This window comes from Trichechus manatus, unplaced genomic scaffold, assembly GCF_000243295.1.
Source record: "Trichechus manatus latirostris isolate Lorelei unplaced genomic scaffold, TriManLat1.0 scaffold00113, whole genome shotgun sequence".
NCBI lineage: Eukaryota > Metazoa > Chordata > Mammalia > Sirenia > Trichechidae > Trichechus > Trichechus manatus.
Window position 1 is genome coordinate 96693 of NW_004444049.1, and position 11669 is coordinate 108361.

Sequence of the window (11669 nt, forward strand, 5' to 3'; positions counted from 1 at the left end):
ATGACTGGGGAAGAGCTGCCTCCTCAAAGTAGAGTCGACCTTAATGACGTGGATGGAGTCAAGCTTTTGGGACCTTCATCTGCTGATGTGGCATGACTTAAAAAGAGAAGAAATAGCTTCAAACGTCCAGTAATAATTAGAAGGTAGAATGCACAAAGTATGAATCTAGGAAAATTGGAAGTCATCAAAAATGACACGGAACACATAAACATCGATATCCTAGGCATTAGTGGACTAGTACTGGCCATTTTGAATAACAACTTGAAGAGGAATGGCATTGCACTCATCGTCAAAAAGAACATTTCAAGATCTATCCTGAAGTACAACGCTGTCAGCGATAGGATAATATCCATTTGCCTAAAAGGAAGACCAGTTAATACGACTATTATTCAAATTTATGCACCAACCACTAAGGCCAAAGAGGAAGAAATTGAAGATTTTCATCAACTTCTGCAGCTGAAATTGATCAAACATGCAATCAGGATGCATTGATAATTAATGGTGACCGTAATGCGAAAGTTGGAAACAAAGAAGGATTGGTAGTTGGAAAATACGGCCTCGGTGATAGAAAGGACACTGGAGATCGTTTGGTATTTTGCCCATAGAATCCTTCACTATTGCGACTCCAGGCTTGAATTTTTTCTTCAGTTCTTTCAGCTTAAGAAATGCCGAGGTGTTCTTCCCTTTTGGTTTTCTAACTCCAGGTCTTTGGACATTTCACTATAATACTTTGTCTTCTCGAGCTGCCCTTTGAAATCTTCTGGTCAGCTCTTTTACTTCGTCATTTCTTCTTTCGCATTAGCTACTTGACATTCAAAACCAAGTTTCAGAGTCTCTTCTGACATCCATTCTGGTCTTTTCTTTCTTTCCTGTCTTTTTAATGGCCTCTTGCTCTCCTCATGTATGATGTCCTTGATATTATTCCACAATTTGTCTGGTCTTCGGTCATTAGTGTTCAATGTGTCAAATCTATTCTTGAGATGATCTCTAAATTCAAGTGCGATACACTCAAGGTCATACTTTGGCTCTCGTGGATTTGTTCTAATTTTCTTCAGCTTCAACTTGAACTTCCATATGAGCAATTGATGGTCTGTTTCACGGTTGGCCCCTGGCCTTGTTTTGACTGATGTTATTGAGCTTTTCCATCATCTCTTTCCACAGATGTAGTGGATTTGATTCCTGTGTATTCCATCTGGCGAGATCCACGTGTATAGTCGCTGTTTATGTTGGTGAGAAAAGGTATCTGCAGTGAAGAAATCGTTGGTCTTGCAAAATTCTATCACATGGTCTCCAGCATCCTTTTTATCACCAAGGCTGTTCTCCGGCTACCAATCCTTCTTCTTTGTTTCCAACTTTCACATTCTAATCACCTGTAATTATCAATGCATCCTGATTGCATGTTCTATCAATTTCAGACTGCAGGAGTTGGCAAAAATCTTCAACTTCTCCATCTTTGGCCTTAGTGGTTGTTGTGTCTGTCCATTTGTCGTACTGTGGGGGCTTGTGTATTGCTGTGATTCTGGAAGCTATGCCACCACTATTCAAATACCAGGGTTATCCTTGGGAGACAGGTTTTAACTGAGCTTCCAGACTGACAGACTAGGAAGAAGAACCTGGCAGTCTACTTCTGAAAAAAAATTAGCCAGTGAAAACCTAATGAATAGCAGCAGAACACTGTCTGATATAGTGCCGGAAGATAAGCCCCTTAGGTTGGAAGGCACGCAAAATATGATTAGGGAAGAGTTGTCTCCTCAAAGTAGAGTCATCCTTAATGATGTGGATGGAGTCAAGCTTTCAGGACCTTCATCTGCTGATGTGGCACAATTCAAAATGAGAAGAAACAGCTGCTAACATCCATCAATAACTGGAATATGGAATGTATAAAGTATGAATCTAGGAAAATTGGAAATCACCAAAAATGAAATGGAATGCAGAAACATCGATATCCTAGGCATTAGTGAGCTGAAATGGACTGGTATTGGCTATTTTGAATCAGACAATCGTATGGTGTACTATGCCAGGAATGACAAATTGAAGAGGAATGGCGTTGCATTCATAGAAAAAGAACACTTAAGATCTATCCTGAAGGACAACGCTGTCTGTGATAGGATAATATCCATATGCCTACAAGGAAGCCCAGTTAATACAACTATTATTCAAATTTACGCATCAACCATTATGGTCAAAGGTGAAGAAACTGAAGATTTTTACTAACTTCTGCAGTCTGAAATTGATCGAATATGGACTCAGGATGCACTAATAATTACTGGTGATTGGAATGCGAAAATTTTGTCCATAGAATCCTTCAAAATTGCAACATGAAGTGTGAATTTTTTCTTCAGTTCTTTCAGGAGTTTTCTAACTCCAGGTCTTTGTATATTTCATCACCATACTTTACTTTGTCTTCTCGAGCCGCCCTTTGAAATCTTTTGTCCAACTTTTTTACTTCAATGTTTCTTCCATTCACTTCAGCTATTCTACCTTCACAGTCTCTTCTGACATTCATTTTGGTCTTTTCTATCTTTCCTGTCTTTCGAATGACCTTTTGCTTTCTTCGTGTATGACGTCCTTGATGTCATCCCACAACTGGTGTGGTCTTCAGTCATTAGTGTTTATGATCGTTAAGGCTGTGTGTCACCTTGGCTGGGCCTTGATTCTCAGTGGTTTGCCAGTTATGACGTAGTCTGGCAGTCGTATGATGATGTGATCCCTACCGTGATGAGATCTGATATAATGTGATTATCTCCACGATGGGATCTGCTGTGAGCAGTCCATTAGTTGAAAGGACGTTTCCTTGGGGGTGTGGCCTGCATCCAATAGAAGCAGACTCTCTGGCAAGGCTAGTGGGCTTCTGCTCGGCCCTGAATCCTGCGTCTGGCTCCTGTTCATCTAACCTTTGGTTCCTGGGACTAGAACTAGCAGTTTACCTGCAGCCTTGCCTACCGATCTCCAGCTACGTGAAGCCTCCAGCCTGACCGACAACCGAATGAGCCATTTCCTTGATATAAATCTCTTTATACAGATATTTATATGCTTTACTGGTTTTGTTTCTCTAGCGAACCCAGCCTAAAACACCTGGTACCGAGAGATGTTTTAGAGAAACAAAATTGTAACGATGAGTTTTCTAAATTGGTTCTCAAGTCTCGTTAGTCCTAAAGATGTGGATGACTCTACTTCTAGTAGTAAAGAGGGCATTGCTAATCCATGGCATCAGGTGGCAAGAGAAATATGCAAAATATCACCATCAGGTATTGGCGAAAGGCAAGGCTCTGGGTGACTGCATGTGTGATACCTTTCTACAATTTTGTCATAATGAGAAGTATAAGGAAGCTGGTTGGTTGGTTCTACTTTCCCTAGACAAACTGGTGAAAGAAACAGATGAGCTCAGGGCTTCAAAGCTCAAGTGCTGCATAAATGATCTCAAAATTTCCACTTGTGCCTTAAAAGAAAGTCTTCTTTCTCTTAGTAACAGAGCTGATATTGCTGAACACCAAACCCAGAGTCTTACAGAAAGAGTGGCTGAATTACAACGTCAACTCAATTGCCAATCTTGAGAGGTATCTGAAGTTAAAGTGAGGGCACTGATTGGGAAGAAATGGGATCCCGAAACTTGGGATGGGGACATATGGGCAGATAATCAGGAAGCTGGAGACACTGACCCCCTAAATTCTGTTGAATCACTCCTGCCAACAGAACGAGCCCTCTCACTTCCATCTGAAGAGATTACTCCGTGTTTGTCTGCTAAACCACCCTCCCTAGAAAAACCATTAGCTCTTCCACTCCCATCTAATGAGATTAGCCCTAGCCCAGCTGCCTCTAAAGAGCACTTGGCTGAGTCATTGCCTGGGACATCGCCTGAGGCAGATGCTTTACAAGACAATGCTGAATGTTCTCAGAACAATTCCACACTACTGATTCTGGCTTCTAGACCTATAACTAGGCTTAAGTCCTAGGGAGCCCCAAAAGGTGAAGTATGAAGTGTAACCCAGGAGGAGGTGTGCTACACTCCAAAAGAACTGCTTGACTTTTCTAATGTGTACAAACAGAAACCTGGGGAATATGTGTGGGAATGGCTACTAAGGGTGTGGGATAATGGTGCGAGGAACATAAAGATGGATCAGTCTGAGTTTATTGATACGGGCCCACTAAGCAAAGATAGTTCAGTCAGTGTTGCAGCTCAGGAGGTTAGGAAAGGATCTAATAGGTTATTTGGTTGGGTTGCTGAAGCATGGATTATGAGGTGGCCGACACTAAATCAAGTTGAAGTACCAGACCTGCCTTGGTGTACTGTAGAAGAAGGTAGCCAAAGGCTTAGGGAAATCGGCATGCTAGAGTGGATTTATCAGGTTAGACCCACAGAGCCACACACGGAGTGCCCAGAGGACACACCCTTTACCACAACTGTGAGGAACAAATTTGTGAAGGGAGCCCCAGCATTCTTGAAAACTGCTGTGATTGCTATTTTATGTCAGTCAGATTTGACAGTGGGAACTGCCCTAACTGAATTAAGACACCTAACTACAATGGGGTTGACGGGACTCCCTGATGGTAGGGGCCAAGTGGCTGCACTCAATCAACAAAGACAAGGTAAGCATGGTGACCATAATGGACAGCAGAGGCAAAGCAGTAATCAGAATAGTCTGACTTGTACGGACTTACGGCGTTGGCAACTTAGTCATGATGTCCCTATAAACAAATAGGAAATCTACTAAATATTTACTTGATCGGTACAAGTGGATGGATTCTAGGTCAAACGAACAGCAGTCTAACTCGAATCACCAGAATAGAGAGTCATGGCCTCTCAGTCAATTCCCAGACTTGAGCGAGTTTAAAGACCCACAACCCCTTGAATGAAGGGGAGGCCGGGTCCCCTTGAGGAAGGATTCCAGTCCACTGCCAAAAACTTATACTGTTAATCTTTCTCTTAGCCTTCCCCAAAGGGATCTACAGCTGTCTTAGTCATCTAGTGCTGCTATAACAAATCCCACAAATAGATGGCTTTAACAAAAAGAAATTTATTCTCTCACAATCTAGGAGGCTAGAAGTCCGAATTCAGGGTGCCAGTTCCAGGGGAGGGCTTTCTCTCTGTCGGCTCTGAGACAAGGTCTTCATCATCATTCTTCTCCGGTCAAGGAGCTTCTCCGCGCAGGAACTCCGGGTCCAAAGGACTCGCTATTCTCCTGGCTCTTGTTTCTTGGTGGTATGAGGTTTCCATGTCTCTCTGCTCATTTCTCTTTTTTCTATCTCAAAAGAGACCGACTTAAGACACAACCTAATCTTGTAGATTGAGTCCTGCCTCATTAACAGAACTCGGTAATTCCACCTCACTAACATAGAGGCAGAATTTACAACACATAAGAAAATCACATCAAATGACAAAATGGCGGACAATCACACAATACTGGGAATCATGATCTAGCCAAGTTGACACATATTTTTAGGGAACACAGTTCAATCTATGACAACGGCCTTTTACGAGACAGACTATTCATTGGGGAAAAGGAAAGAATCAGCTCCTGTTCATCTGACCTTAGGTTCTTAGGACTAGAGTTAGCAGCTCACCTGTGGTCTTGCCGGCCGATCTTGGGTTCGCCAGTCCCTCTGGCTACGTGAATCAGGGAAGCCTCCAGCCTGACCTATGGATTTGAGATGTTCTAGCCTCTACAACTGCGTGAGCCACTTCCTTGATATAAATCTTTTTATATAGATATTTATCCACTTTACTGGTTTTGCTTCTCTGGAGAATCCAGCCTCAGACAGTGTTCAATGTGTCAAATCTCTTCTTGAGATGGTCTCTAAATTCAGGTAAGATATACTCAAGGTTGTACTTTGGCTCTTGTGGACTTGTTTTAATTTTCTTCAGCTTCAACTTGAACTTGCATAGGAGCAACTGATGGTCTGTTCCACAGTCGGCCCTGGCCTTGTTCTGACTAATCCTATTGAGCTTTTCCATCAGCTATTTCCACAGACGTAGTCGATTTGATTCCTGTGTTTTCCATCTGGCGAGGTCCACGTGTATAGTCACTGTTTGTTGTTGAAGAAGGGTATTTGCAATGAAGTCACTGGCCTTGCAAAATTCGACTCTACTTTGAGGAGGCAGCTCTTCCCCAGTTGTATTCTGAGTGCCTTCCAACCAGAGGGACCCATCTTCTGGCACTATACCAGACAATGTTCCGCTGCTCTTTATAAGGTTTTCACTGGCCAGTTTTTTCAGAAGTTGACCTCTGGGTCCTTCTTCCTAGTCTGTCTTGGTCTGGAGGCTCTGCTGAAATCTGTCTATGGTCACCCTGCTGGCATCTGAAATACCGGGGCATAGCTTCCAGCATCGCAGCAACACTCAAGCCACTACAGTATAACAAACTGACAGACGCGTGGTGGATACACACACACACACACACACACACACACACACACACGATTTAGATTGTGTATCCTTTCCCAAACTACGACCATAAAAGCAGCCCCAGACTGCTCTAACAAACTGGGGCATACAGAGCCTTGTCCCCCACAGCCCTATGACTACCTGACAGGTTAAATGCTTATTTTGTGCGGTGCCTGTCCTCCCCCTCTGAACGTACACTCCATGAGAGCAGGAATTGGTTTTATCCATCCCTATGTCCCCGGCACCTACTGCGGCTGAGCGCCTTGCACATAGAAGGTGCCGGAAATTAATTACTGAATGAATAGGGTCTAACATATGAGCCCAGTGGGGTGTTCTGACAGAGATCGTATGTTTTGTTGTGTTGCGGAAGGACATAACTACGTGTTCAGTGCCTTGATGGACTAACCCTGTACCCTAAACTATACAATAATGGCATGTCTCACAACGGTGCTCCTCGCAGCTCGGCAGCCCCGGGTCAGGCGGGGGCATGCAGGCTCTGGGGCACCAACCCAGGGGCTGGCCGTGTCTTCTCCCTGAGGCCGTCGAAAGGACAGATGGCCAGGGCCTCCACTCATCTCTTGTCTGACCAATGAGGATACGCCAGCCCAGAGAAACAAGGCTCATGGTCACACAGGGTGGGTGGCCGAGGCAGGGGCCAGAGTGGGCACAAACCCTGCACGTGGTGCCCGGGGCCCAAGGTCCTGCCAGCCGGGGCCCAGCTGGTCAGAGCTGAGCAGGGCTTGTCTAGGGAGTTTGTGGGCGTGTGTGTGCATGTGTCTGTGTGTGTGCAGCTCACGTGTCTGTGTGAGTGCACGTGCGTGCACGTGTGAGGGCGTGCGTGTGCATGTGTGTGTACGTGTGAGTACATGTGAGTGTGTGTATGTGTAAGGGTGCGTGCACGCACGTGTGAGGGGTGCATGCATGTATGCACGTGAGGGCATGTGTGTGCATGTGTGTGTGCGTATGTGTGAGTGTGTGCGTGTGTGCGCACGTGTGCGTGCATGTGTGCACACATGTATGTGAGTGTGTGGTGTGCGTGTGCACTTGTGCGTATGTATGTGCATGTTTTGTATGTGCGTGTGCATGTGTGTGTGTGTGAGTGCGTACTTCTCCAGAACTCAGCATCACCCTGGCAAGGGTGTTTCAGGTGGAGGGAACAGCACCCCCCGGGATGGTTTCCCCAGAAACCTGGTCAGCCCCTCCCAACGCCACTGACGGCCCGCCCCTCTGCCCTCTCCTGTCCCCACCTCCCTGCCCCACCTCACGCCGAGAAGGTGGCTTTGAGAACAAAGCTCTGTGGATCACCCTCGCCCCTCTGCAGCATCCTCTGCAGTGGCACAGTCTGGGACCTGAGGTACTCTCCCTGAAACAGGCTTCCTCCTGCTGTTTGCTACGGTCCCCTGCCAGGCTCCTGGCCCTGTCCTCCCCCGCAGGCTCTTACCGGTGGCACCTTGGTGGCGGAGCCTGGGGTTGGCGGCCCTTCGTCCCTTGGCAGAGCCATGCCATTGGGCTCCATGTCCTTCCCTGCAACAAAGTGGCGGGGGTGAGGCGCGGGACAGGGCGGGTGGACACAGAATGGCCTGGGAGGGGAAGGACGCCAGCCCGGGGTGGCAGCAGTGGCTGAGGATCCTGCCCCGATGAGATGTAATCAACACCAGGGAGCGTCACCACTGGGAGGGACCCAGGAGCTCTGGCCCAGTCCCCCGACCCACAGGGAGCCCTGGTCTGCTGATCCAAGGCTGGGGGCCGAGTACTGGTGCGGCTTTGCAGGTTTCAGACGGAGAACGTGGCCCCAGCAGCCTCAGAGAACTCACAGCAGGTTCAGGGTGCCCGGGCCACGGCTGCCTCCTCCCGCCCCCTGCAACCTCTGGCCGGGATGACACCGCCCGAGCGGTCAGACTCTGTCCCTGACCCCCCGCCCCTGCCTGTGAGGCCCCCATCTTCTTTTCCAATCACCTCCCCGACTTTGTTAGTTTGGAAGCTGGTTTCCAAAGCCACGCTGATGGGCTCCTCAAAACCAGCTGGGAGTAGGCTGCAGGAAGGAGGGGACAGGCCCAGGGGACCCAAAGCCAGGGGGCCACTTCTGCTGCTTCCTGTGGCTTGGTGGGCCGACAGCCTGCTGCCCGGCTCCCTGGTGCCGAGAAGCAAGGCGGTTACAGCCAGGGGTGACATTCACCCTGCCGAAGCCACAGGACGCCACGCCCTCCCTGAGCGTGACCGGCCAGGCGGCAAGGGGCGGGGCGGTGAGCACAGACACTCACGGAACCAGCTAGAAGGCTGGGGGCTCTGCTGACCTACTTCCCGAGAGCCCCGGGAAGGGGATGGGGGGGGGGAGGGAGAGCGGGCCTCTCTGGAGCGAGAAGGGACTCTGCCCTTGGGGCCCATGGTCACCTGGGCCGGGAAAGACCCTGGAACAGCAGCTGTTCAGGGTCAATGGACATCCCTGCCAGTCTGCTCGCTGTGACCAACCCCTCAGACTCTGAGTTCCCATTGGAGAAGCTCCAGGTGGGTGGAAGCAGGGCTTCTGTCCATTTTCAACCAAACCAGTTGCCATCAAGTGGATTCTGACTCACAGCGACCTCACATGTGCCAGAGCAGAACTGGGCTCCACAGGGTTTTCAATGGCTGATTGTTCAGAAGTAGGTTGCCAGGCCTTGCTTCCGAGGCACCTCTGGGTGGACTCAAACCTCCAACCTTTTGGTTTGCAGCTGAGTGTGTTCAGTTTGCACCACTCTGGGGCTCCCTCCATTTTCAAGGGCCCTCTAATTCTAGGGGTTCTTGAATGCTGTCTGGGGACTCGGCTTCTGGCAGGGAGCCCCCCACCCCTGCCCCAATGCAGGCACTGCCTCCTGGGCCCGGGGTTGGGGGCAGGGGAGGCTCGAGAGGCCCTGTGCACTGAGGGAACAGGGGTGCGGCTCCTGGGAAGGCCATGGCCTCGATGTTCTTCTCCTGGAAGCGAGCCCACCTCCTCGGGGCAGGACCCAGCCCCCTCCCGCGCTGCCTGCGCCAGCACTCTGGGGATCCCCTTGGACAGACCACACCCTATGAAACAGTCCCTGAGAAAGACCCGCCCCAGGCTCCCGCCCTCGTTCCCCGTCCCAGGCCCGGGTGCAGTGCAGGGGGCAGAGGGCAAAGTTAGGATTTACTCCCCAGGTGTCCAGCTCTCCCGTGCCCTTGGCCTGCCATGGGGCTTGGGACAAGGCCCTCCCCCTCCGGCCTTGGTTTCCCCACCTTTTGGTGAGTTTGTGTCCAGGACTGGGCGTGGTCCTGGCCAGATCAGGGGTCCTGGGGCCTGGGCTCTGCTTGCCCCCACTCCCTGGCAGCAGGGACGGCTAACAGGGCCAGCAGGTGATGGGAGAAGGGGTAGCAGGCCAGATGAGGCCAGGACGGGCACGGCCGGGCCCACAGGGGATAGATGCCTGCAGGCCAGGTGCTGGCCCTGCCCTACCTCCCAACACCCATGCTCTGGGGGCAGACTCCGCTCCAACTAGCTGGGGCCTGAGACAATGATACCGTCCGCAGGCACAGGTGACACCGTGCCCCACCTGCTGGGCACCAAATCTATGAGCTGCATGAGAGCAGCCCCCATCTGAATCGCTCCCTCCCAGAGCGCGGGTCCCTTCATAGTGGGAGTAGGTACTAACGTCATCCCCATTTTACAGATGAGGAAACTGAGGCCCACAGAGGTGCAGCAGCTGCTCAGGGACACCTGGCCAGGAAGAGGCAGAGCTGGGTTGGGACTCAGGCTGGCCTGTCCCCGAGCCCATGTTCTAGACCACCATCCCCGAACAGCTTCTCGAGGACGACAAGCTGGCCTGTGGGGCCCCTCCTCGGCCTTGGCAGCCAGGAGGGCTTCTTCTGGACCTGAGGGTTTTGCTAAGAAGGCCACCTTACCTGGCGCCCTACTGCTTTGCAAAGCCCTTTAATTAAACCCACTGGCACTGCGCTGGGCGTGAGTGGGGCAAGGCTCTTGGCCAGCCTCCCTGGTCGGGAGTGGCACAGAGAGGCCGAGGGGGCTGTCTCGTGTCACACAGCACAGCAGGCGGGAGCCCCGGCCCAGCAGCTGCCCCAGAACCCTGCCTGCCCTTCCCCAATGCGGCCAGGGCCCTGTCCCCAACTCGGCAGCACTGACCTGGGCTGAGCGGGTAGAGCTCATTCTCTCCCCTGAAGAGCAGGTTGCGGGTGAGCTTGCGGGGGTCGACTTTCTGAGGGGTGGAGGACGGCGGGCAGAGTGAGAAGCGGCGCCGGAGAAAGGCCTCCTCCTTCATGGCGTGGGTGGCTGGGGGTTTCTGCAGTGAAGTGGAAAAGACACACGTCACACCTCCCTTGAGCCTGGCTCCGCAAACCTGCCCGTAGGATTCCATGAGATTCCCCCCTTCCTGAGTCCTGGATGGCCCCCCACCTGCCCAGGAAGGGGACCCAGATAAAGCAGGAACGCCGGGATGGCCGTCAGGGCAACTGCCTCTTACACTCGGGAATCTCAGAGGTGGGACCAGGAGGAGCTGGTGGGTCAGCAGGGGCGGTCGCCCGGGAAGGCTGGGCGCATGCCCGGCTAGAGAAGGGTGTGACAGAGCCCCGGGTATGGGGCCCATCACAGCACGGCAGGCCCCTTTTGGGGTGCCTTTCACTAAGAACCCCTACCCCAGGCCCAGTGAGGAACTGGGTCTGTGGGATCCTGGCCACCGCCAAGTGGATCAAGGTGGCTGCTGACCCCACCGGGTGGCCCGATTTCCCCTCCGAGTGAAGAAGTCAACGGCACGGCAGCTGGTCTGGTTTTTGTAGTGAAGGAGTAAGACTGCCCCGATGCAGGCAGATGGAGGCAGCTGAGAGAGGGGGGTGCAGGAGGAGAGGCCACGGGGTCCCCAGCACTGGATCCCGCCCATCCCACCTAAGGATTCCCCGTGAGCGACTGAGTTCCTCGGGGACGTCCTCGTTTCGCTAAAGCACCTTTGCTGGTTTCTGCTGCCACCAAAGGCGCCTGACTGTAGCTCCACTGAATCGGGCCCCAACTCACGGTGACCCCATGCACAGCGGAACAAAAGGCCGCCCGGTCCTGCGCCGTTCCCGTGACGAGTTGCGGATCACCTCATTGTGGCCCATGGGGTTTTCACTGGCTAATTTTCAGACGCAGATCACCAGGCCTTTCTCCCTAGTCCATCTTAGCCTGGAAGCTCTGCTGAAGCCTGTTCAGCATCCTAGCAACACGCAAGTCCCCAGTGACCGATGGGTGGTGGCTGAGCATGAGGAGCACTGGCCGGGAGTTGAACCCAGGACTCCCGAATGGAAG

General features: G+C 51.3%; 1 protein-coding gene across 1 annotated transcript in view; it reads right to left on the bottom strand.

The window, feature by feature from the left end:
* OSBPL5 (oxysterol binding protein like 5) overlaps window positions 1–10650 on the bottom strand; it is a 44077-nt gene extending 33427 nt beyond the window's left edge. The window contains exons 1-2 of the mRNA XM_012557639.1: window positions 10515–10650; window positions 7824–7906 (exon numbers count right to left, since the gene is read on the bottom strand). Of these exons, the coding sequence (XP_012413093.1) occupies window positions 7824–7906; window positions 10515–10650 (219 nt within the window). The remainder of the gene's footprint in view (window positions 1–7823; window positions 7907–10514) is intronic.
* Between the last annotated feature and the right edge of the window lie 1019 nt (window positions 10651–11669).